At 40.3% G+C, this 27484-nt stretch overlaps 2 protein-coding genes and 2 long non-coding RNA genes across 6 annotated transcripts in view, besides 1 other annotated feature; all 4 read left to right on the top strand.

Annotated features, from left to right (window-relative positions):
• Positions 1 to 1643: 1643 nt before the first annotated feature.
• Positions 1644 to 1720: a mobile genetic element.
• A 3521-nt stretch (positions 1721 to 5241) lies between these two features.
• On the top strand, positions 5242 to 6064 carry lncRNA:CR44902 (long non-coding RNA:CR44902). The gene has a single exon (NR_124355.1). It is a non-coding gene; the product is annotated as a long non-coding RNA:CR44902 (long non-coding RNA).
• Positions 6065 to 8946: 2882 nt separating this feature from the next.
• The window catches only part of CG42750 (uncharacterized protein), a 115960-nt gene continuing 97422 nt past the window's right edge, over positions 8947 to 27484 (top strand). For both annotated transcript variants that reach the window (NM_001299103.1, NM_165245.4), the window contains exons 1-2: positions 8947 to 9254; positions 12790 to 13729. The gene's annotated coding sequence lies outside the window, so the exon portion shown is untranslated. The remainder of the gene's footprint in view (positions 9255 to 12789; positions 13730 to 27484) is intronic.
• On the top strand, positions 22419 to 23644 carry lncRNA:CR44901 (long non-coding RNA:CR44901). Its single transcript, NR_124354.1, has one exon. It is a non-coding gene; the product is annotated as a long non-coding RNA:CR44901 (long non-coding RNA).
• On the top strand, positions 26739 to 27223 carry CG31788 (uncharacterized protein). Of its 2 annotated transcripts, none has more exons than NM_001299106.1 (2): positions 26739 to 26883; positions 26944 to 27223. In NM_001299106.1, exons 1-2 carry the CDS (start codon positions 26879 to 26881, stop codon positions 27116 to 27118), a joined length of 180 nt encoding a protein of 59 aa, NP_001286035.1. In that variant the 5' UTR covers positions 26739 to 26878; the 3' UTR covers positions 27119 to 27223. The 2 variants fall into 2 exon arrangements, with proteins under 2 accessions (NP_001286035.1, NP_724104.1); NM_165247.2 differs by having other exon boundaries at positions 26815 to 26883.

Genomic DNA, 27484 nt, shown 5'->3' with positions numbered 1-27484 from the left:
AAACGGTAATTTGCACTTCCCGTGTTTAATTTTTCCCGCTCCTTAGGCTTGGCCTTATGCTTGTCACGCCCCTTTTTTGTCCGCCCCTCGCTGCAGCGTATTGTTGGCGTAATTAACAACTGCGGCTCCGTTGGCCATTGTTTACTCAGTGGCAGCCGGCGTCGCAGTGTTAATTACTCCCAGGCGCACAGGAGTCTTTCTTTGAACCACCTTGCCCCTTAGCCCTCGTGCGCCCGGCGTGTTCCTGGGGGTCCCACTGACACAGTGGCGCTCTTAGCCTCCAAGCTGCCTTCCCGGATGACTTTGGGGCGAGGCCAGCGGCGATGACAGCGATCCCGGCGCCGCTGAAAGGTGCAAATTAAAGCGCCACCTGTGGGGCAGTCTAGTGACCCGGAAACGCAGGTGGTTACAGGTGAAAGGGCGTGTATCTAAGTGATTACAATAAAAGAGAAGGGAAGATATTTGGAGATATTGAAAATCCGACTTAAATATGGAGAGCTGTACTCCAGAATAGCGGGTCCTCTTTCTAAACCCTTAGGAGCTACATAAATGTAAATGAAGCGAAAGCTAACAATATATATTATAAATAAATAGTGCCAGCTAGATGGTGGCCAAAAAGCACAAGTAAGCCCCAATTTAAAAGAGACACGGCTGTAATTAAGTACCGAATTATACGCGTGTGAAACTTTTGTTGAAATTACTTTCAGTAATTTAAATCCCCCGTTGGGCACTTAAATTGTCCCTCCATCCACAATCGTTTGGGTTGACGGTAACGCCCAAACATGGACGCACTCACGAACCGCTTAAGGACTTCATCGCGGTCCTTGTTGCTGTCATGCAAGGAATCCATCCAGGAAAATATTTCAACGAAAAAGAGCTTCACACATGTATGCTTATTTCTTGGCGATTTAACGAGCTTTATGGTCAGTTTTACTTTACACTTAAGTGGCGTTTCAAGGCCCCAAGGGATACCGGCGGGGTAGGAAGTGAAGGGCTAACGATCGTTTATCAGTGCCAGAGGAAATGAAAAAGAAAAGCCGTTGTTAATTTCATTACGTCGGCTGCATCTCTGCACAATCGTAAAAAGGACATTTAATTGCAGCTGCCAAACGATGCAAAGGCGGCGTTGGCCATTTTAACGATCAAATTATGGCCGAGAAGGAGTTGCGTCGTCCAAAAGAGAAGTCACAATTGCATGCAGATATCCTCGCCAGATAATGTCCTGTCCATTTAATCCATGGCACCCGCTGTCATCGTCCTTCAGTGCTAAAATCCCCTTCGGCCAGTTTAATGAGAAGGGAAAAGCCGGGTGGCAAATGAGTAAAGTCTTACCGCAACCTTTATCGATGTATGGAAATTCATCCCCGGGCATAAGTAAAAGATTAGAGCTAAGTAATCGCCTTTAACACAGATATTTTGTATTCGAAATAAATTGGAAATAGAAATAAATACAGACCAGCTAGGCATGTAACTTGCAATAACAGACTAAGGCGTCGATTGACAAAATATTAATGCAAAAGCCATACAAATAACTTTCTATGCCAAATATTGTATGCCAAAATAAAGTACACTCGAAAAACCAAAGCAAGTTTTGATGAAGGATGTATTTATTATTTAAAAGCGTATTAAAATAAATTGAAATTTCAAAATGAAAAAAAAAAACAAATTGATTGATTATTCAAAGTGTGGGCATGACAGTTTCGTGAGGTTTGTGGTCGTTTAAATAGTTGGGGAAAAAAACTTGCATTAACTAGTCGTTCCTAGAATCTAAACTCTATAGCCAGGGAACTATATCCCATAGCATGAGCAGATCGGAAAGTGTTCATGATCGAGATTATTTCCTTTATACAAGTCCAGAAAACCCTTATACTCTATACGAGTAGGGGATATAATAACCGGTTCAGTAGTTCGGTGAATGCAATTCATTCAATTTGTTTGTATTATGTAAGGAAGAAGGGCAAAACATGAAGATAACTAAATGCATGTCGAGGAGTTCAAAGAGCTCTGGGTGAAAACAGGGAATGCGGGGCATGATATTAAACACATGAATATGTAAAAATATAACTCTCCTACTGAGCAGAAGTTGAATAGAACTGATGACAAGCACAGAAGGCAAAACAACTTATGTAGTTAGATTTGAATTTGAGGCATTTGAGGGAGATGGCTTGCGAAAGATTCAACTTCAGAAAGCATTTGACTCTTAGAAATTGCGAATTATTTTCCTTTAACCAATATCGTTTGTTAGGATTTTCGGTTTATGTTTGTCTTCATTAGCGGTTAGATACTATAACAATGTGTCCTTCTGTAATATAATTACATTGCCTGTGATTGAAATGTGGCAATCGAATATTGCTGCTATTGTGGGCATCATCAACAAACATTGGTCACAGTATGCGGTCAAATGAATATGAATGACCAGTATGTCTGTCTTGAGCATTCAATTGTTGGAGATTATGGACTATTAGAAAATGTACTTAGCCAAAATAGTTTTAGTTAATCAGATTGGACAAGGCAAATGTTAATGAACAGATTACCATGCCATTGCTAGATACATTTAAAATGGGAAAGAAAGCCATGAAAAACAAAGATATATGTACCTATTAATGGTAGATTGACAAAAAATTAATAGATCTTAAGTAAGAAAAGGCTGTATCTGAAACCCTATACCGTCATTTATATTGCTTTCAGAACCATTAGGAATGTCAAGCAACCAATATTGTAAAATGTCAGTATAATTTTGACAATAGGCATTTTCAGGCATTATAAAGTTGATTTCAGCTTTATGTTGTTAGATATAAGCTGCAAAATTCATTTACCATTAAAAACGCCTTAAAATATATTTTAGAAGCTAATTTAGGATTCCATTTTATCGTGTATTTTTGCGTATGTTCTTCCCCATCGACTCCTCAGCCTTTTATCTCGAGAGCAATCCCATTAAGCATGCAAGTTGTGAGCACATAAAAAAGGTACCGAGCACAGGACTTCTTCATTATGCATGACAAGTGACATATCAAGACATATGGCAGGAGTTGGCAGGAACCTTAAGACCCTACTGCCCTGCCCTACATTCATTTTGCTCCTCGCACACTCAGACTATACATGTATACTTTCATTTTAGGGGCGTTTTAATTGCAAACTGGCACACAAGGAACCCATTCTCGTTGCCTTGGCAGTCCCCTCTAATATGGCCTGCCGACCATGGCCATTAAGGGCGGTCAAGTGGCCGCCACGCCACAACCAACCTTCCACAACCTTCCGCCGACAATCAGGCGAACAAATTGGGTTACTGCTCAACTGTCTGGTTAATGGCTAAAATGACACAATTAATTGCATGTTGGCGGCCATTTGCAGCACTCGAGACCCTCAGCTGCCGCCGCTGCCAATGTGAATTAAGTTTTGTGCAAAAACTCAATATGCGGCCAATGCTAAAAATAAATTACTAATTAGTCCTTAGATCCTCTCAATGCAACGCTGACACTGACAGCCGCCATATCGAAAGTGGCACGCGGTAAATCAGAGTTTTGGCAACATTGATGGGATGGAAAATCATGATAGTATAACAATTCTTGTCTGCACGTCAAAATATGCTCACAGTACAAGTGTATTTAAGCTTTATTTTTTCACTGTCTTTAAAATGGTATTTTAAACTATTTAGCTAAGGAGTTTAAGAACAGTCATTAAATGGTTTTAGGAAAGGTTCGAGTGCGTATTTCACACATACTCCAATTATTTGGATAAGTAAAACAGGTGAATTTGCAATTCAGCATAACTTTTACCAGTTAATAACTTTTAGCCTCCCATGTGGGTATATCTCTCACATATGGTCCTTTACCTCTTTATCCCTTTTTGCCGATCTACCGGCGCCGGAATGTCCTGTCCTGGGTCGAAGCTTACTTCCTGCGATTGTATTGTGTTTAGCCGGGATAGGGAAGGCTGAACAGAACGCTTTAAATTGCAAAAAGCTTTCGCCCTTCAGTGGCTCGGTTTTCCATTTTCCTCCGAAGGGAAACTTTGCCAGCAAAAGGCAGAACGTTCATAACAATGAAACTTTGCACGCTTGGCAATTATGTGAGTGGGCCAATGCACACACATATGACCCCATATCCTTTGGCAAATTAACCCACTTCTGCTCAGCCATCCAATGTTTTCTTAGCTGCGTCTGCAGATGTACAATTTTCATTACGTTTTGTCGAGAGTGTTGTTGTTTTTTTTTACTTTTCGTTCCCAACTTTCTCATTTCTATACCGTGAGATTCTCGACCTATTCGCCAACTCTTGTTTATTTTCCATCGAGCTTGACCGAGACTTAGTCCAGAGTGAGAAGTCCTTTGATCGGTGTTTCATCGCACTGCTGGTAAAGTGCATTTCTGTGTTGAGTAAATGTATGTTTCACATATTTTTGCTTTACCGCTGACTCGGTCAGCATGTAATATGCAAAGGAATTTCTGCACGCAAATGCATTACGGTTTTTATTTCTGCCATGAATATGCAACTTGTGCGACGGTCACTCAAGAAAAATTTGCATTTTCCTGCCGAAATTGCTGCTTGGCATGAGCGGTAATAAAAACAAAAAACACAAGGAACTCTGTCCTCAACTGGTGGCTCATTAAAATGCTTTTGAGTCACCAAAGTCAAGTTGCTAATGGTGCGCCCTCAAACGCATGAAAAGCTGGTAAAAGTTGCTAATGCGTTGCTTCGTCAAAAGCTTGCCACGAATTTTCCTCTTCGCAAGTCCAAGTGAAGGAGTGACCAAAGTCAGCGAATCGCACGACTGAGCGCCAACCAAATTACATTGTCCATAAAAAGTGTTCCAGAAAGCGGAGTGTGTGTCTTGGTTAACGGCTGCATTTCGCGGCTATTAAAAATGTTGTATGTTGCCAGCCACAGATAATGAGCTCATATAAAAACCCTTGAGCGTTAACTGAAAATGAGACCAAGAGTTTAGCAGTAAATTAAGCAACTACAAAAACTGCTTTTTATACATAAATTGCATGAGTTCAATTTGAATTTGTTTGGTGCTAAAATCATTGTAAAACTAGTTGTACCTTTTTTATTATGCCAAACTCGTATTTAAATGTTTACGGTTGCTAAAGGTAAGAATAAAAGAATGGAGTATTGGATGCAATGGTTTTTAATTTTAAGTTAAAGTTCTAACGCACAAGTAAAACAAGAGCTTACGACATTTAAATCATTTTCATATTCATTAAATTTAAATTGCGAATAATTTGTTCTCTACTTTGTAACTTTTCAAAGCATTTTCTACTTTAATATAATTCTATTGCATCTTACACCCGGCCAGCTCGGAGTTTTTGGCCAGCAAAAGGATTGCTGCAAGATAGTTTGTAATACGTCCCTTCGGAACAATCCGTCTTGTCCTTGTCCGCGTTCGTGTCCTTCTCCCAATGCGTAAATGCCTAATGAAACGCGTACCAGCCGAAAAGCGCAAAACGAGCTCCCCGTTTAGCATAGGACAACCCTCATTTCCCACTTCCCGCTTATTTCAATGGCAAAAGCCCTACAAGCCAGACGACAAGCTGAACTAAGGCGAGGACAATAACGACAGCGACAAGGACAACGGAGGCGCAAGGATGCAAGGATGCAAGGGAGCAGGGACCGAGCAGCCGACCAGTGGCAATAATTTAATTTAATGTGTTTGCATGCAGCGACAACAAGAACAACCTTAACCACCGAGGAGGATGCCGTTCTGGGGCCCCAAGATAACTCACAATTTGTGGCCGCTGCAACTCGCGACTTGCAACGCACATCTCGCCACGCGGCAAAGGCGAAATTTATGGCTCCTTCCGTTGCGATATTCCCCACCATTTGGGGGCGGAAAATTCATGCTGAAATTATTAGTGTAAACATTTTGCATTTAATTAATAATGCGAACAGCCAAGCCGCGCTGACAGCCGTGGCCACAAAAGTATGCAACATCGTGGGGCCAACTTTGTCGCCAGTAATGCGATAATAATGAGGCATTGACTGAAGTGGCGTTGCAAGCTTATTTTTAAATCCATTTATCGGAGTGCAGTCCAAATTGACAAGGTCGAAGCCATCAAGAGACTAAGATGCAACTAATGTAACATCTCATAAAAAGTTATTAGTTATAATTTATTTCCAATGATTCGGAAAATATGTTAGTACCTAAACCTTGCCACTAATATGGTATATTATTATATTTTTATTAATTTTATATTGGTGGAAAGGATTCCTTCAACGTATATTATGCCTTACAACTAATTACATATACTTTTTAAATCTACGAGTTACCAGTATATTATGCACTTTAAAGTTCTGTAAAATGCCTACCCCAATGAGATCTTAATTGCCCTCGGCCTAAATCACCAAAAATTCCAAGCTTCAAACTCGGATTTTATTTTTCCTTTTTTCTGGCTTGTGAACAAGTATAAATTGTCGGCACATTTTCTAGACATCACAAAATAAAGCCTAATAAATACGAGACAACAACAAGCTAGCTAATGAAAATCAAAATAAGCTTTCTGCCAGAAACGGAAGACTAGCCAACTTAAAGACGTGTATTGTTGTAAATGGAAAGAAGAAAGGATAGGTAAAGTAAGGACCTCAAATGCGGAGTAATGAGCATAAAAATGCTACCAGAACCACAAATAAGGAAAGGTGAGGGGATTGTGAGTAGGTGCCAAGACGACCGTAAATCTTTTTGTGGCGCTTTCAAGGTAAAATAACAATTTAAGTTTATTACTTGGATAAGAGACAACAGTAAGAAAAACTTCCCCCTAAAGGAAGAGCCGGAAAAGCGTAGGGGCACAACACTGACTGACCACTGAGGGGCTGCTCGGTTGCTGGGAAAGCCCCGCACAAATCTATGATATATGACACAGAGAAATGTGCGTCGGTTGCCAGGACAGCTGCGAGAATTTGCTCGTCCTTACTTTCAGCTTTTATTTCACTCGACACACACACACACAGAAAGTTTCTTCAACCCAAGAGTGGGGGGACGAAAAATAAAGCAATGATGACGATACGGGGGCGGGAAAATGTTGAGGAAGTCTGCGAGTAGCTCTTTTATGTAGATTGTCACAGTTGTTGCTCGCTCTTATTTCGTGGTAACTTTTTTACAAATCTCCAAGATTGTCCTTTATGACGGCACCATACAAAATTAACAGCGCAACTACCGTGGGAAGTTGCCCCAAACAACAGAGCAGCGGGAGGAGGGGCTCAGTGCTCTTTTAGTGACTTCCAGAAATTATTGTATCCTGGATCTTGGGGATGAACTCGGTTTCCATATGACTGCCTAAGTAATTATTTTGACAAGCTTGTCGCCTTCAGTCTTATTTTATTGCCCTCCACTTTTAATTCATCACAGCTTTCACTAGATTGCTTCATGAAATTATAGAAAGTGTAAATACGCTTCTGGTACAACTGTAGGCTTAAAAGAATGAGTTTTGTCTTTGATTTATTATTTAAGATAATCTATTGTAATATATATTTACATTGAAGCAATTATTACATTTGGTAAAGATACAGATGTCTATTGTTCGATGTGCAGCTTGTGGAAAAAAGGGTCTCGTTGAACCGAAAGTGTACGCTTGAGGGGAATTTTCCCAGTTATAAAGAACGAGTTCGTAACGGATATGAAATACTCCACACTGGAGACACCTGTGCTTTGGATACCGCCCATTTGGCCAGCTCCGAATTGCGTGGAGTGAAGTGGTGTGGAGTGGAGTGGAGTGTAGTGAGTGAAGGACAGTGGCGTGGGCCAAACATGTGCGCCACTTAATGGCCAAAAGCAGTCGAAGGAAGTGGAGCAGCAGACGGCTACTGGATGGCCATGCCACTTTGACAGAGTGGTCCATGGACACGGAGCGCCCCAGATCCTTACCTTTCCGCCCGCTGGCAAATCACAATTCGATTGTCTCTACGTGTCACTTACAGGACACGGGGCTGCATTTAGGCAGCATCCCTCCATTATACAATGAAGGTGCCACCTCCCAATTTTTCCAGCCATTTTCCCCAGCCACTACCCTCGGGCAAACAAAGCAGTTAATGGCTTGCAAGTTGAAACAACGCCGGCTTGTGTGTTTGTGTGTATGTGTGTGTGTGTTAGAGAATGTTGGCCATGCTCCTTCGATTTTCCAGGGCCTTATATCAGTTTTAATGTCCTGGTTTTTGGACACTGCTCGCCGCCATGGCTGCCATCCGTGTGGTTTAATTAGCGCTGTCTGCCAGTCAACCATGTGCACAAATTTGTACATTGGCCACAGTTGAGCGTTTAGGCCAGCTTTTCATTTGCCCAGCAAATCGTTGCTAGTTTCGGACTTCGAGTTCATTGATTGGCTTTCAAGCCAACCGTGATTAGGTATTCTCTGCTCTTCAATGTACGTTGATCATAACGTCAGATGGCCTGCCTTCACTAATTACTAGCTAGTTTTTCCCCCTCAAATATTAAATTTTTAAGCCCTTTAGTGGTTAACCATTTAAGAGATACATTAATATAAAAACGGCTAAAGTTTGAAATGTATTAGTATTAATATCTTCAAAGCATTTAAAAAAATATATAAACGAGTACTTCAAAACTTATGAATTGCTTATAAATATATGGTATTTAAGCCAAACCATTTTAAATAGTAAACAAAATCAAGTCGAAAGCTTTGAAAAGCTCTCTCCTAGTAATGTCCTATTCAGCGTGCTGAATGTGGATGCAAAGCTCTCGCAACTTCTCTTTCGCGTGCTATGCTCTCTTAAGCGAAAGCTCGCCCCAGAAAGCTCTCGCAGGGATGCTGTAATGGCAGAAGTTCGCTGCCAACATCCTCGGATCTCTGCCGCCACTCCGGGCTGCTTCGTTCGCTCCCCGATTTTTTCGTCCTGGCCTCGTCGGTTCTGGCCTGATGTTGTAGTAGGTCTGGCCAACGTCGAAAGGCTGGCTAGTTAACCACGTCGATTCAGTCAAGCTCCAGCATCCGTTCACTGAGGCGGCTCGATGCTGCTACGCTCATCGAAAAATCTCAGAGACGAGCAGCGCGTTCGGTCGGTTGTCTGTGTGTGTCAGTGGGTGAACAGTGCGTATGAGCGATTTTCGGTGGCACTGAAGGAGGCCCAAAACGAACCGGTGGACCTTAAAGTTGTTGGGTAAACAACAGAAAGTCGGTTAAGCGTGGCGAGTAACGGGTTACGGATTGAATAAACAAGGCCAAGAGCGAATGGAATGTGCACAAACTGCAGAAAAATACCAAGAAAAAATTACACAAATATTCAACAACAAAACAAACTAAAAATGTAAGCTCAGCTAAATTGTGTTTTTAAAAAAATTAAAGCCTTGAATAGAAGAATTATCCTTAATTCCTTTGCATAAAAATGATAAGCCCCAAGATCACATAAATAAATATTATACTTCGTACAATTGGGATTTTAAACAACCATACAAATCGAGCCAAATACATTCAAATTTAAAGACATTGGTTTTTATGTTTTGAGTAAAATATGAAAAAAACTAAATTTATATACAGCTCAGCGAAATCTTAAAAGACAAATTTTTTAACATATAACACACGCAACAAGACGAAAAATACAAATGACCAAACAAATTTCAAAAAAAGCTAATAAATAAGTGATACTTCTCACAAATCGTAGATACGAACTGTGGAACTGTAATTTGCTGTTTTCGGTGCAGAATTCTGATAAATTGTGAAGAATCTATCTGCGGCACCGAACGTTGTTCGATTTTCAAGTAACCGAATAGGTGGCATAGTTTTTGCTCTATATACGAGCTAAGGCCATAAAAACATATTGGCAACATTTCAAACTCTCCAAAGTTCTTTTACCTTTGGCCCAGTGAAAGACCCAAAACAACAGCACACAAACAGTCAAACAAACGAACTGACTGGCAAACAAAAACCATTTTGTCCAATAAATCATCGAGGAAAAGAAGGAAAACTTGTGAGGAAGACGAAACTTTTTGTTTCATATATTTTTTGGTAAACGGCGCAGTGAACGGCAAAAGTTGAGAAAGTCATATGAATTAGTTTTGGGAAACCGGACAACCTGACGTTTGAGCAAAGATATTGGATTTTATGAAAAACTATTTGCTGCAAAATTTGCATCGAATTCTTTGTGCTGTAATTGATGTGCATTCCAGATTGCTAAGTTTTCTGGGAAGTAACCTTCATTTTCCATTCAATCTCCAGGGATAAATCAAGTAGCAGGTCCGTTTACCTAATCGCAACACATTCGCAAAGCCATCTGGCCCAAAATCACAAATGGCCAGCAGACAGCAGACGCCCTCCAGGATATTTGAACTGGCCTCTAAAAATTCTCGGGAACCGTCTCTCTCATCAACTTAAATTGTGGGAAATTAATCAAGTTGAAAAGGTTTCTTCTGGTCGGCCTGCGAAGACACCACAAAAGATTGCGCCTCGGGTTTCTGGGCGGCTCGGTTCGCCCTTTGTTTTCTGTTATTGTTATGGCCTCCAAAGTCTGGCTCTGACTCACAAGACAAGTCAACATGCGAAGGGCGAACCTTTTTGGTGCTGCCAAAAAACCTTTGCTTTGCATTCATGCGGAAATTAAAGCAATTGCACAGAGAGAAAGTCGCTGCAGTTCGTAAAACATTTCTAAAAAATATAACTAAATATTTTATAAGGTGACAATTCGAAACCCAACATAAGATTATCAAATGTTAAAACTATACCGATCGTAATACACAGTTTCGATTGCTTAGTACTTTAAAGTGTCAACTCTAAAAATGACAATGGATACCTAAAGAAGTTTTTTTATGTGTGCCTTACAAGGCAGTGAAAGCAAAATGCCGTTGGCGATTTTCCCCACACTGCCCAAATTGAAATTGTGTTCCTCGAAGCCTGGGGCCATCGGCTCATGCCCAAACACACAAACACACGCACAGGGAAGGACACGTGTAACACTTTCTGCAAAGAAGAAAAAAAGGACCTTAAAGCGAGCCTTAAACGCACGCCAGAGTTTCAGTTTTTCGCCTTTCTGGGTCAACGCCTGGTTGACATTTTAGCCCGGGCGCAGAGTTCATGGAAACCCTTTTTTAATTAATACAGTCTGTGCAGCAGCAACAGCCCCTCTCCAGTGGAAACCTCATTAAAATGCGTTCGAAAATGAGACCGCACACTCCGAACATTTTGTGTTTGTGCAGCTCTTTAGCTACGACGGCTTTAAAAGCACGAAATCATAAAGCGACAGTTGATGAGTTTTTATTGTCTGTATTTTTTATGTCCCCTCCCGGCCCTCAGGTATTTAATATAATTTAATTAATTAGCGCGCTCGAAAAATATGTCACCGGCTCTTAAAGGCTAATGAAATATGGAGGCTCATTAGCTGATTTGCCAGAGAAAAAGCTCAATAGCTTATTCGAGCATTTTCCGATTATATATTTAAGCACACTGTGTGCAACATTATATAGTCAAAGTGCAACTCATCAAGTGAGCGATACTCGTTAATGAAACAAACGTAAGCTCCTTAAAATACACGTGTATACGCCATATACAATATATCCATCCACAAGTCGTTTGAGTGGGAAATTATTATTTGATTGAGACTTAAGTGCGACTAATTGCCAGTGGTTTGACTTTGATTTCAAAATATTATTCATTAATAAATTCATTGGAGTGAAGACAACAATTGATATATATGTTTGCAGTATTACTTGCTCGACTCGAAAATATCCAAGTAAATATTGAATTTAAGCACAACGTTCCTGTTTAATCCCCATTACATTTTACGTTATTCCAGGCCATAAAGGAACACAAGTGCACGTAATATATTTGCGTCGCACAATTTCCAAATAAACCATTTACGTTTTGCGTTGGCAAAAAACCATCAAAAATAAATGAAGCATAAATGCCAAAAGCACACAAAAATGGGGAAAAAAATGAAGGAAATTTCGCAGAGTCTGAGGAATGTATGGGGGCGAAGTGATTTAATTTTTCTGTAATTTTCTTTATGGCTTCTTTTTTTATTTTGTAAATCTCCAAGCGACAAACAACGAGGGGTACGCTGCAACTTTTAGAGGGAGAGTAAATAGGTTTTGCGAGGAATTAGAAACACGAAACGCCATTTGGCGGCAAAAATAACCGGAAGGAATTATAGCAGGCCTCGCCTGCCGTCTCTTTCGCTCTGCCTGTGCCCCGTCTCTTTCTAAAGCCGGCATCCGCGAGGAGGAAATTAAATGTTTTACTGTCTGCGGTGAGACACGAGATGAGAGCACAATTATAATTTCGTGCAGGCGACAGCAGGAAGAAAATACTTGGAATGAAATCAGCGAAAATGGAAAACATTTTCCCATTTTTGCGGGTGTGCGGGTGTTGCATTTTGGGTTTGTCAAATGTTTCCATACACACCAGGCAATGTCCTGCTAAGAGGATCAGCGAAAGAGGCGGATGAGCATTTGGGAAAATGGAGGGCGGTGTGTGAGGAACTGAGAGTCGAACGCGGGGAAATTAAGTAATATGCGACTGGTAAAGCGCTTGGAATTAAATTAAAAAGGAAATGAAATGGCCATTATGTGAAAAGGGATCGGAACCATTAAGAACAAGCGCTGTTGGTCGCATCCGCTAACTGCTTGGAAAGGTGATTTTCTGACAGTTACATTTTTGCATAGCATTATAAGTCTTTTAGATCTCTAACAAAAGTTATGGTCAAAAATAATACGTAAAAGAAAAGCTTTTTCTCTGGAGAGGCTTAGGCAAAACTTTTTCATATATTCAGTTCCCAAATATATTTTACTAATTCAATTTTTCCTTCTCTTTTCTCTTTCCGTTTCCGTGTTCCTCTTTCCACGCCACAACAGAAGCATCAACATCAACCGGAAATCAACTAAATTGTCGTCACTCCAATCAAGTGGAAATTTGATTAAAAAAAGGAGAGAAGGGAGGCCAAAGGAAAAGAACTGAAGGGAGAGCAGAGGAAAATTTGATAAATTCGAAAAAAAAGGCAATAGACGAGTACGAGTGCGGAAGAAAAATAGAGTGCGGGTCTATCGAAAGGTAGCAGCAAAGGAAATCAACACCCACGCACATGAACGAGTTTGTTGCACGGGAGCGGCAAAACATTAAAAATCAGCGGAGCGTGAAACTTACACAAAGCTCGAAAAAATCCAGAGTCCCACGTGAACAAAGCGAACGAAAAATACGTGGCTACACTAAAAATAAAAACAGAAATACAACACAGTAACGAAGTGAGAGAACAAATTTTAGTGCAAAAAATTAAAAGATTTCACTGGGGGAACAAGTAAGCCAGCTCTAGAAGAAAGCCGAACAACAAGGACGAGCCAGCTGACGGCCAGGACACATAAACGTCTTTCCTCTCCTTTGGGCTAGCGCACGAAATTAAGTGCAGATTATCAGAAGATTATATTTTAATAGCATTTCAAGCTGTTTCCCTTGGCCAACAAAGGCAAGGCAGGACCTCCACGAAAAGGAGTCCGTTGGAGGACGCCTGACCCTAGGACGAGTGTGTATGTGTGTGCTACAAGTGCGGCTTATTGCATGATTACCGCCAAGGATTTTTTTCGGGCCTCCGTCGCCGGACTCTGTGCCTGCGAATAGCTGGGCAAACATATAAGCGTGCCAGAAATTGAAATTAAAGATGGAATTAAGTGTCGCGAGTGTGTGTGTGTCGGCTTAACAAATATTATGTGCTAGTGCCTGTGAGTGTTCCTACACTGTGTCCCCAATATCGAGCATACGCCGTGTGGCCCACCCTAGAAAGCGATGCGGAAATAGCAACAGGTATGTGCAAGATTCCATCTTATCTATTCACACACGGTCTCCTCCATTAAGTTTCTCAAGGTTCTGCAGTGTGTCTCTTATTTATTTTATCATCTATGTCTGAATATTTAGGGGCAACGTTATGGTAGAAGAAGTTCGAGATTGGGGTTGGTCACAATGTAATTTACACCAAAGACCTTATCCTATACGCTTTTATTGAAAATATAATTTGCAAAATATATTTAAGTGCAGAGTATATGTATCAAAATATATATATGTGAGTCAATTTTTCGCATCCATAGAACATGGAGAAATCGCATACCCATACGCAATCCTACTTACATTCCCCCGCAATATCTGCAAGTCATTTAGAAGCCCTCTTAGCCATACGCTAAATCCTAAGCCACAACAACTTCGTGGTCTGCAGTCGACTGTTAATTAATGCCAACCGAGTTTCCGCTGCAGCATATTTAAAAACGCATTAGCTCTTTTGGTCGGCTGCTAAAGCCAAGGCTGTCATAATTCTAACCGAGCATTAGGGAGCACAAAGAGCCCGAATATCCTTCACACACACAAAAAATTGTGCAGGGGGATATTCTTGTAATTACTTTAAATGCAAACGAACGCACTGCGCTGTTCTCTTCTCGTGCCAAATGGAACATTACCCTTTTTTCGGCTGGTGTCCTGGGTGGGCATGTGTTGCTAATTTCATTTTGCGGACAGAGGAACAGAGTCGCTGGTGGGTGTGTGCGTACGGCCACTGCCATTAAGTCGGAGGAGTCACAGAACGAAACTTTCATTCACGTTCAGGGATAAGGGAGATCCTGCCATTTCCACAGCCACCTGACATAACAGGACACTTGCAAAAAGTGCGCTTTTTGGGAATGGGATAAAAAGATGTGAAAAACTGGAAATTCAGATATCTGTGGTTAGAAAAATTGTTCATGGTAAATTTATATTTGATATATTATGAACAGAGTTAGCTTTTCCTTTCTGAAGAACAAAAAAAATTAATTTTTAGGAATATAAGTAAATAAATAAGGTTTTGCAACACTAAAATGTTAATACATGAACTTGGCCACTTTAAGTGTTAAGTACTTTCAACCCTTTTATATTAAGTTGCAATGTAGATAGCACATTTTCGCTCAGTGTAATGGTGATGAGAATGTGGTCCGCTGCTAGAATGGCCCATTGTTGTTTGTTGTTTTAATGTTATTTGCCTGGCTGCCATCGTCGTCTTTGGAATCTGTCACCGTTTTACGTGACAATACAGCTGCAACTTTGTGTCCTCCGGTCGGTGGGCGGGTGTGATGCTGATGTTGTGCGAGTGCGGTGGACCGCTGCGGTGGCGCGGTGGCTCATGAAGTGGGCGGTGGGTGGTTTGCAGGTGCTTACGGACTGCTTGGGCGCTCTGCTGACCCTAGGCCAGCTTGCTGTTGTCGCATTGCGTGGCTGCTTACCTGCGGCCTCACCTGACAAAACTTTAACACAAAAATTTCATTTAAAAGTTTCGCTCTCGCTGCCTTTTGCCTTCATTTGGACCAACGCCAGATGCTTAAAACTTTTTGTCCCGGGGAATGGGAATGGCAGGGCAAAAGGACCTTTCTTTTATGGCAACTTTAGCAAACGGACATTGAGGTCGTTGTATGACTTTGGGTATTTTCTTCGTCATAAATATCGCTGGCAATTTCTCCCCAGACCTCGGACACTCTATTAGCATTGGCGAGGAGAACTCGCCTCCTGCTGAGAACGTTTTTAATGTGCCTTCTTTGAAGTTGCGAAAACTGTTGTAAAAGTCGGCGCTGAAAGTAAAATGTCGGAGCATGCTTTTGAGATCAAAACTTTGTGATTTACCTGAACTATAGTACGGAAACGTTGTAATTAAGGTTAATATTAAATCTCCAATTGCGGGTTCCGCATCGTGCGATTTTTTCTGTTTCCCAGTCGTATTCGGTTAAATGTGTTTTTCGGTTTACGCCACATAAACAGATCCCAGTAAATTGTTTAACTGCGTTTTTTACTCGCATCTCAGCTGCACTTACCACCAATATTTATTTAACATCTGCTGTTTTCCGTGTTTGTTGTTGCAATTGCCGTTGCGTGACTAATTAAACTGTTTAATTGCGTATATATATTAAAGTCACGATTGGCATTGTATTTGTTTGACATGTAAAGTTGAGCAAATATATAAAGCACATGTTTAGCTATTAATATGGTAAAACTCAGTTGTTGAATTAAATTATTAAACTCAACAACAAAGTACATTTTGGCCCGGAAGAAAGCTGACCATGAAATGAAAAAACAAATTATTTGAAAACGTAATGCATAAATTGTTTGGTCAATTGTTCAATTAAAGTAAGCACTTGAGAACAAATAACACCAAACATGTATAAGTTGTGTCAAAAATATATAAGTATAAATAATAAACAAGTATAAAAATGTAAAATTATACATCATATTGTGAATAAGTGTGTTTGTTTTCAACATCCAGTTGTATATGTTATAATTTACAGAGAAAAACCAATCAAAGTCAATGAAGACAAGAAGAACGCTTTCACGGAGTGTAATATTTATCGACTGGGAATTTATAAGGCCTCGGGTGCATTTTTTGTAAAACGACACGCTGCGAAGCACTCGAACTGAAATCGCTCCCTCCAACTAAAAGGGGATCCTTTAAGGCACTGCCGTCGCTTCATGACGCAGTAAACACTTATTAGACGACACAGGACGGGGACCAGGACGGGGCCCAGGACACAGGACACGGGACATAGAACTCCGGACAGAGACCCCAGGCAATGGAGCGTGCTGCTAAGGAGTATTCAACTAATAAAAATGTCAAAACGCATGAAGCTGATGACAAGTAACGCAAAATGACAGCACAGTCGGCAGGCAGAATGGCAGGACTAACATCCTTCCACAGGAAAAAATTTGGCAATTCTCAGACTTAAAATATTAAATAGGAAAACTTATAAAATATTTAACTAATTAGCTAAAGGTTCATAGCAGACATACGATACTATCGATTAGCTTCTGATACATGTCGATTCAATGGCGTCTAGTTTGAGCTTTTTCTCTCAGTGGATTGGCGTTTCTAGGAAGGGAACAACTTGAATTCATGGCTTGTCGCATGCGGGCTTCGATGTTCCAGTGCGGGCAGCAATTTGCCACACCTGCTGGGAGTGTGTGTGTGTGCGTGTATGTGGCAGCTTTTCCCAGACCTTCCACTCGGCTTTCCACCCGCAATCCTAGGTTTTCCCCAGCTAAACTTTCACAATTAAAACTTGGCACTTTCCCTGGCCTGCTGCGCACGCACGATTCGCATTCTGGCATCGCAACGCAACGCTTCAATTCGGTCTGTTCCCCCGCTGTTTATTTATTGGATTAAGTAGATTTATCATATTAGATGGCAAACGCTGTCTAAATTTATCCACAGCAAAACTGCCTTCCCCATTACAGGAACACATATCAAGCGCCGCGACTTCTCGTTTTTAATTACGCTTTTTTTCCGCCGAGATCACGTACAAAACACAAAAAAAAAAAAATGGCAGAATGAAATGCGTTTACTGGGAAAAGTTTTCTTTGCTACGTGTCCTGCCAACAGGCATTTTCAATAAATTTTCCTATGCTCGTGGAATTAATAAAAACACAGAAAACTTTTGCACTTGGCCTAGCTGCAGAAGGTCACGATAGAAGTAAGTTGAACATGTTTTAAACTTAGAAACGGAAAATATCTACAGATACTCAGACTTATTCTATGTATAGGACTATCAAGTGAATCCATTCCTGTTTTATTACTAATTGATTTGATCATACTAAAGAGTTCATGCAATTTTTCCGATTGATTCCCCTTAGACTAGGGATTCATTCTTGCTTTTCGGTAAATGAGCTCGAAATTTCACTGAGCAACTATATTTCATTCGCTCGCTTTCATGTGACGCGGTCGCACGACATCAAACACAACGAACACGCGGCGTATGCGTCACATTAAGTATACGCCCACGTGACACACGCTCTGTGTGCTGGCCCCGATTTCTCTCTCGAGCACCAGGCTCGGCTGTTATTTAAACACAACAATTAAAACGGTTTTGCCAGCACACATACACACACCCAGCATCCTTGTTGGAGCTGTTTATTTAGACGCAGGCATGTAGACATAACATTCAGTCCAAGAACAGGAACACAAGGAGCACAAAACCCGGCTGAAGGAGAAGCAAATTGAATGAACACGCGCCCCGAAAAGCGTTTAATAAACACAAAAGCAACAGAGGCAGAAACAGAACTGAAACTGAAACAGAAACTGAAGTTTAGGCCCGAGAGCGAATCTTGACTGTGTCTGCGACCCCCTTTTTTGGCCCGGCTTAATGAAATGTAATGATGAGTGGGCGGCCTCGGGTCCAAGAAGGCGTGGCAGTGGCATCTAGGCACACAGAATACGGTGGGAGAAAGTGAGAAAATGGCAGGCCTAGACAGCAGTTTTTGATGTAAACTGGAAGTGTAACAAATAACAATGGCAAACTGCGTGGAAACAACAATGGAAATGGGGCGGGGGATTATGTGTATAAAAGGGAGGTTATATTGTTTGTTTTTAAATGTAACTTCAATGTATGTATATGTAAACTGTTCTGTTTTGTGCGGAAGAAGTTCGACAAATCACAAGGAAAAGTTGGCACATATGTGGGGATATCTTTAATTACAGAACACTTGTTTATGAATGAAGAATAAATATATCGAGACACTTAAAAAAATAAATAATGTAAATCTTGCAGAATGTTTGATATTGCATACAAAGGCTAAATGTGTATTCAAATATTTATGAAGTTTTATTGCTCTGCATTCAGTATGATTAATTTGATGCTAACTTCGATTCGTATATTTTCAGAACTAACTATAGTATAAAGGCGTGTTTTGGATAGAATTAAGAAATAGTTTCAAATCTGGTTCCCATGAAATTTTTGTAGTCAAAGGGGAGTGGGAAGAATAAGGTTTACCTTAAGGGTTAGCCCGTTTGAAGGGCCCTTTGGTTAAGCAATTTAATGCGCGCACAATTAAGTCAACAACAGCAGCCAGGACTCCACTTTTGGGGTCCTTTTTGTTTCCGTTCTTTCGCTCTCTAGCACTAATTTGCATATGAAACAGCCAGCCCGCAACAGGAGCAGGACTACCAGCAAATTGGAGCGACATTTTTTATAACCAGGGGAACCCCGAGCTGCGCAGCACAGTTAATGTCAACTGCATGTGCTTTGCCCATGTGTGAATTTGTGTGTGCGTTTCCCTCTTGTCTGCAGTCAATTGCCAACAAAAGTTTTGTTCCCCAACAACGGACGTGCATTTCATTAATCTCTCCGTGGCTTTATTTTTATTCCCCCCTATTTTTTCCATACCCACTCCACCAGGCAGTTAATACAAGGAGCAAATCATTTTAAATGCCATATCAGCGTAAAAAATCGTAATTAACGTTAAGTGCTGATTTGTTGGCAACATGAGGGAGTTGCCCTAACTTTTTCTCGTTCCGAGCCCCTCTCAACCAGTGCGGTCGATTGGTTTAATCAGGATTCTTCGATTGAAGGTTGTATTTACGCAGATACATTTAATAATTTACAAGGGATTTTTTGATGAGTTATTGCTGGCATGGAAAATCAGTAAAGCGGTAATGAGTGTGCATCGATTACGGTAGAAAAAAATCTTTATAATTAACACACGAAAATTAAAACCTGCAGAGCGGTCTTAAGTAAAATGATCAATTTGGTCTTAAAATAAAATATTTTCAGCACATTCAAAGTATATTTGCACTCGAACACTATTGATATGCTACACAAAATATATTAATTATAAAAAGTCTCTTTAAAGGGTTTTACATGAAATGCCAAAATAAATAAATGATATTTGTATAAAATTTTCATGAAAAGATATCACATATTATTCTTCCTATATAATATTACACGAGCTTTTCTATCTGCTGTTTGGTTAAATGGATCTGAGAAGAGCACGGGTTGCAGGGACACGATTTGTTGAACAAGTCAGGATTTGTTACGACTGTCTGTACGTTCTTCTACCACTGAACTCAGTCAGCACCTTGTGCAAACTGTTAACGATCTTTAAATGTCAACTGACACACATTGCGCGATGTGCTGTGCGTGGGAAAGAGTGCGATGGAGTCGCCAGAAAGAGAGGGAGAGAAACAGAGAAGCGCTGAGTGTGTGCCATGCGTAATGCCAAAATGTTCTACATACATTTAAGTTAAATGCCAGCCATATACAATCCTCTGAGCAGCTCCACTTGGAAATTACGTGACACATTTCTAAGGAAGCAAAACTAATGTCACTGAGCTTCAGAGATATATGGCGGAAAAGCAGGGGCACTGAGGGTAGTTTAGGGCTTCCAGCTTGACAAGTTGGCATCATGGAAAAAAGCTAGCCCAAACACTTTAGATGTCATTGTACCGCATTTAGATTGAGTTGCTCCACAAAGGCAGAGGCGCACTAGCAGCAGCAGCCAAAACATAACACCAACTTGAGGAGAGTGCGGAGTGCTTTTGGGGTTATTTTGGAGTGTGTTTTACGGCCGACAGCTTCCCTCTCAGATCTCCCAGCTCCATACTCCTCACTTTTCCACCCAAGCCCCTTCCTCAAAGTGGTTAGTGTCACTTAAGACCGAGACTTTGGCACTCGCACATGCAGATGGATGCCAAGGGAGATGGATACCGAAAATGTTTGCGGTGGGAAATTTGTATTTCATGGGGATGTATGAGGTCGCATATTGCGAGATTTATCAGGTTATATCCCCCTACCCTTAAATAAAATACCCTTACATATCTCCCATTTTATAATTTGACCTAAAATGTATTTTTTAACCAACTGACATCCATAAAAGGTTATATTATCCAGAGACAGTAACGCAAAAAATTACAGTATATTTGCGGACTAAATAGAAACGATTTTAAATTAGATTAACCTTATTTTCAGTAGTAATTGTTTTTAAATGTATTTTCGGAGTGTAAAAAGTTTCAGCCGAAACCACCTGGCCTTTTCACAATCATTTCGGCTTTGGCTTGCTAACTGCGCACTTGTAAATAATTGTCTATGTAAAGTTATACAGCATCATTGCTGATGCTGCTGCTGCTTCTTCTTCTGCTCCTTTAACCGACACGCCCCCTCAGCTCCGCCCACTTGCTCTTCCTCTTCTTGTCACGGCTTCTAGGGCCGAGCTCTCAGCATGCGTTGTGCATAATTTGAGTGGATTTCGAGGGGTATTCAGACATTCATACATGTGGCAGCGCATTAAACATAAATTTGCAACTGCAGTGCGATAAAATATTTATAAGTCAAACGCAAATGTTTAATGGGCAAACAGACATCGGCAGACGTGGCTATATCGCCCGATGTTTACCCCACAAATAAGCAAATATTTGTGCCCGGCTTTTGGCGCCGGCTAAGCCTCGACTATCAAACACTGCTCTCCACGCCTGTCAACAATATTATCAATTAAATTTATGAGCCCAACGGGCCAAAATCGCCACTGCCTGTCTAATGAGACCATCTAACATGATTTGGCAGTTCTGTGTTTGCCCACCAATTGAAAATATTTCAAATCAAATCGCCTTAATCGCTTTAAGCTCGTACATCGTATAGGATAGATTGAAATTCGACGCATGCAAAGCAAAGCCAATTAAAATCGTATACATCGTTTATCCCGTTAATATTTGAATTTAAATTTAATAAAGTTTTACACTTTGGAAAGTGATTCCAAATTGGAACGCTGCCTGATTTGACCAATCGTAATAGTATTATGATTTTGGGTAAAGGCTTTAATGCTTGCAAAGCATTTTCGAACTCAGTTTATTCAATTTACTCGGTAATTAGCACATGTTATGGGCACTAAATTGGTAAATTTGTGAACGTTTTATTGTTAGCTTCATTTAAATTTTGAGTACAAACACATGTAGATTACTTAAAGTTACTAATGCATATCCATACTTACTAATTTGTGAATATACTTGCTTATTTATATGATTTTGAGCTTCCTAGGCTTCTGCATGTACACCTACAAGTGCATTAAACCATATTTATCAGTGCCCCTTGGTCTAACAAATAGAGCACAAATACTGAACTTCCGGACAGAATGTGCAACTTGTTTCCTCTAGTGCCTTTCTGCAGCAGGGTTTCTATATGTGCCCTATCTGATTAACGTTCGAATTGTTATCAATTTGTAATTATGAAGCCACTGTTTGGCAGTTGGCTCTGTGCAGCGATGGAAATTCTAGCCCTGGCCGCCCAGCTCTTTCTCTCTCTTTTCATGTGGCTTAATTCCCTCCTGCTGTTTTTGGGAGGAAAGTGTTGGCTTGAATGAAAAAGCGTTTGCGGTTGGGACCGGCTGTTGCGGTTATTTTCCAACACCAACGCTGCTCGTTGAAAATTCAGCAGCAGCAACAGGAAATAGTAGCCTAGGAGAAAACCAGGAAGTGACAGAATATACATAAAAGAAATATAATATTTTTGAAAAAATATTTGTCAATTTAAAACATTCACGAAGCAATCAATAACACGTTTTTATATATGTTTATTTTCTCGAGATTGATGTTGCAATGGTTTCAAGGTTTTTGTTCCTTTGCTGTGTATTTAAATTTTTAGACATTCTCCCATCTTCACTTAAGTACCCGAGAACTGTTAATTTAATAGCACAAAGGAGAGTGACTAAAATGTACAAAATTTCTACACAATGTCGTGATAAGAAAGTGCCCCAAGCATGGTGATCAATTTTACAAGTTTCTAACTAGAAAGCCGAATGATAAATCTGAAGAGCAGGGAGAGAAATAAACAAGAGTCGGACAAATAAGCAAATCAAAATGATGCCAACGAGTAGCACGAAATCAAATTGAAATTGAAACTAGACAAAGTGAATTGGCAGGGAGCCACAGTTGCCATTGTCCCAGTCTAGGGGCTGCAAAGGGGGTTGGGCTCCGATGTGTTATACAATATTATCATGCTTATATAATTTGCCCCGCACACACAGCGAGATAGAGAAACAAACACATGCGAAACTGCGATAAAGCTCGAGTAACAAAGTTGAATGGCTGTCTACATCGCAGGGCGATTTTCGGGAAAGGGAATTCCGGCGTATCAAAAGTTATTGTGCTTGTGTCTCTGTGAGTTCGACTGGAGCCAAGGATTATCAAAGTATTAAAGGAGCAGCGCTCCCGACTCGGATTCAGACTCAGTTTTGGGTTCTGCGCCAGCTCCATCTTGAGCTCTGACTACTCCTAAGTTTTCGCACTTTATGGGACATCGTTTTCGTTGCCGTTGTCTTTGTCCTGCTTGCCAAACGCCTCGGGGGCTCATGTGGCAGGCTCGGCTCGTCATAAAATCCCACACCAATACACTGAGAAAAAACGTATATTTCGAAAAAAAATTGTATTACATAAGGCAATTACTTAGGCGATAAAGCATGCGAATGGTAGGTCCTTAAATAGGTACAAAAGTACAATGGGATCCGAGCTTTATAATGTATACATCCGATATCACACATTTCCCAGTTCCTAATGACCTTATTCTCTCGGTGCATCCACCACAGTGGGAAAAATCGCAGAAAACGGAAGCTGAAGCCAACGCACATGCATAAGTGAAAGACAAAAGACGCCAAAAGACAAAGGCACTGGTCTAACAAGGAAAAAACAAGAGATAGGGAAAGCAATAGGAACCAAAAGGACGGGGGACCAAGTTAAAGGACCAGGACTTCCAACTTGCTGCGACATGTAAGAATTATTATCTGCTCTTGCACTCTCAAGTGGCCCCCAAAGAAATGGGCAGAGGGAGACAATGAATAATGTCCTTGGCGCGCAATGCGGAAATGCAGGCTGCTAGGACGCAAAAGGATCCACGAGTAGGTAAATAAAACGGAGCCATAAAGGAAATATGCTCTCGCGTACATTTCAATCGACATAAAATTTTATAACCACCGTTTTATTTTCACTTAGCCAGCAAATAAAAATACGCGAACAAGGAATACATATAGTAAACTAACAAATATTTCAGCTCTCACATTTTTCTAAATTTTTGGCAGCGAAACATTCCCTGAATGTCTACAACGCCTTAAATTTCTGCGGTAATCGGTTGGCTGATGTTTTATTTTTGCAACTCTCTACTAATTTGCAAATTGTTTGCTGTTTTGAATATGTTTGCACGCTCTCTGCCGTTTCTGGCACTCGTTTGGCCTTTGGCCTTATTACTCGGTCCTGGCTAACGAGGCGTATGCGTAATGTGCCGTTTGGCTTCTCTTTGAAGTTGCCCACGTGAGCATGGCAAACAATGTGCCTTCTGGCGTTTTTCGATATTTGCGAATAGCGTGCTCACTTTGTGAGGTTTTATTTTCCTGTTTCGGGTATCCATTGTTTAATGGTGGCCAATTAAAATATAATCAGTTTGCTAATTGAATCGCGTATTATGTGGGTCAATTTTGTGTTTTCAGTGGTTCGAGAAAATTAGAAATGGTTGTGAAACTTTGTTTTAGATTTTTGTGATTCGAATATTTAAATTGAGTTTGGATTGCAGCAATTTGGTTTTGGACAATATCGATTTTCAGTATCAATTCGATTGGTTTTTAATTTAATAAAATGAATAGGGACTCTGCTCATGTTTAAAGTTTATAATGAGTTTATCAATCCGAATCACCAGCCGACATAGTGAGTTTTAATATTATTTTGTTAAAGTCATAAGGTCAAATTAATTAGAAAGCTTGTGTTTTTTAAGTACAGAATTTAATGAATGGAATTTTTGCACTTAAAAATATAAATGTTTTGTAAAAAGTTTGTTTTCAATTTCATTAAACAATAATCACATTTTTCTGAATTTTTTGTCTCTTTATCATTTTGGCATAATAGTCTTTCCGAGTCATTAGTATTAATTTTTGTACTCGCAATGCAAATGAAGTTGTTCCTCTGGTTGTTACATTTCTATATTTGTTTTTATTATGTTTGCAATTAAATTTCATTTGTGGAAAGCACCCCACACACTGGAATGAAAGTGCCAGCGGAAAAAACAGCAAGAAGCAATTGCTGTGGAGTTGCCAAAATGGGGGAGAAAATGTCTATCATGGAAAGAGGATGGTAAAACAACAAATAATAACGGCGTTGATTTCATTTCTCATCTGGCCCTTTTTTTTCGTCATCCCCTCCCCATTGACCATCACTTTTTTCGAGCTGTTTCCTTTTATTCCGCTCTGTTTGTCTACTTGTTAGCAGCCGCCTTGGCATTAACACGTTAAAAATTCGCTTCCCGGTTTTCCGCATTTCCCCGACCTTTCACTATTTCCGCTTCCTTTTAAGTGAGCCATAAAAAAATAAAAATCAACGAGCTTTCTGTCGCCCAAGGTCTCGTTATTTGTGTGGGTATGTTTACGGAAATCATTAACATTTTCTTAAAGCTACCAGCCAGCGCTAATGAATTGGAAGTGGAAACTCCGCAAATACTACAGTAAAGACTCTTCCAAAGAAATACTTTGAAATATCGAGCTGCAATCGACAAAGAGCAATATTATTATTATTGTGTTTTTCTTATCAATTTGAAATATTTATCGGTTACAAGTTTGAAAATATAATCATATAATCATAATCATCATAATAACGCATCAGAATAACTTATTAACTATGGCTAACGCCACTAAGGAACATTTTAGCATAAAGCATAAGTGAGATCTTGAAATGAAATTGGTATCGGTGATTTATTAAGCATGCTTCGAAAGCGGGTAATTGCCTTACTTTGCCCGCACTTTCTCCCATTTTCGAGCTTTTCTCGCACTATGATGGCCTGCTTTTCAGGCTCCATAACGCGACCCCAATGGGGCTTACCCCCCGGCCACTCGGCCCAGCTCAACTTAACTTTTCACTTTCAATTTGCCAGGCTCTGCGGCCCATAAAACGGGGCGTTTATGGCCAACACGCGTGGCTAACACACTGAATCCCGGACAACCCAGTGAAAAAAGAAACTTTCATAATTCATAAGCTGCAGGAATAAACTGCCGACTGCCGGGAAAACCTGCCAAGCTACCACGGTAGCACTTGGACTTACACTTCATATGGGGGCAAGTGTGGCGTGGGATCCGTGAGAAGGCCACAAATCATGTTTTAACAACTTAATATGTTGAGAAACCCCGGTCCATCCAACCGAATTTGAATATTGGCTCTGGGCGAGACATGTGGCTAACATTCGGTTTTCCCAGCCAAATTTTCCCCGGCTCCTAAATCGTGACGTGCGCACTTTCCTGCTTCATCATCACAACCAAAAAGGAAAACCAAAAAAAAAAAAACATGAATAGGAGGATGAGACCACTCCTCGATGCTTTTTATTTGCGCTGGCTTTTTATGACATTTCAAGAGAAAATTTATATAATAATCATAAAAGCGGGAGAGCATGACCGTTGCGGAAATGCTGCGATTTATTTGTATTTGCAGAGTCTTTTCCGCTCACTATGTTTGTGTTTTATTTGCAGCCAATTGATTTGACTGGCGGCGGGAAACTCCGATGATGGGTACGATTTTTTTCCTTTTCGCTGCCACGGGCATTGTTTTTGGCGATGTGGAACATAAAAGCGTAACATCATATGGCCGGAGCACTCGTCCTTTGGCTCACGAGGCCATCATTATTCCCACTGAGGTTCTCTTTATGTGGCATGAATGCTTTTATGACCGCGCACACATCGCTCGAGAAAAAGCGGGAAAAACACTGGAAAAGCGGGAAAAGGTTGTTCTGCACTTCGGCTACTTTCCTGGGCATCAAATCAGGAAATTGTTGCAATTAAAGTGAAAATAATGATGCAGCTTACCATAAAGGGAACGTGCTAAATTATTTCTTTAATGCCAGCTGCTATAGAACTTTTTTTCTTTAGTAACCAGTGCAAACTGATTGGCTACTAAACATAATCGGGTGGAAAATTGCATCCCATTACTCGTATATACTAAACAATTGTTGCACAAAATATACTTAGAGATTTATTTCGATTTTTTTTAACAAAAAAATATTTAAAGTAAAACGTAAAATTTGAACAATCAAAGTGTGCCCTGATAAAGAATTTCAATGCAATACACTCATCGTCCACTGAAATTTTCAGTTAAACCCCGAGTCTCGACAAGGAAACATCTAAACTTCCATTTTTATTTTACTTTTACAAAATAACATCATAATGTTGTGAGTATAAGTTTCAAAAATTTACCTAAACACAATTTTTGTAGCAACGCCTCTTGTCAGTGAGTCTTTCGATTGGACCTTGGGATTAGATTTGAAGAACTTTCGCGATGTGAAACAGCGTGTAGTAAGAAAAATCGGGGAACTGGAGCAACATGGAGCCAAGTGGGGTCGCCTCATCGGCATCGAAGATGGCAAGGATGATGCTTTCATTCGTTTCATGAAGCAGAACATTTAGCAAAGTTAACAAAATTGGAAAATGGCGTATTGCATGTTACCTTAAAGCCTGACAAGAATACACATGTTCAATATAAAAAATGCATTACTTTGCGTAAACAATTTGAGTATTGTAGTTTTTTTTTTTTTTTTGACACTCGAATCTCAATTATTCGCTTAGCCTTTATGATGATACTGTTGCCTGGACAACAACGATTCAACCGCAAAAACGGCGAAGCACAAAGAACGAATGGAAAAAAAAAGAAAACTTTGAAAATTTTCCACTGGTTCAGCCGAGCTGAAACATATGGGAGCACAGGGAAAACTGAAGTGAGATGGGTTGCGCAAAAAGAGTTACTGAAAAATGACATTAATTTTAATGCATCGC

Source organism: Drosophila melanogaster, chromosome 2L (genome assembly GCF_000001215.4).
Source record: "Drosophila melanogaster chromosome 2L".
NCBI classification, from domain to species: Eukaryota; Metazoa; Arthropoda; class Insecta; order Diptera; family Drosophilidae; genus Drosophila; species Drosophila melanogaster.
This window is presented reverse-complemented; position numbering and strand designations above follow the sequence as displayed.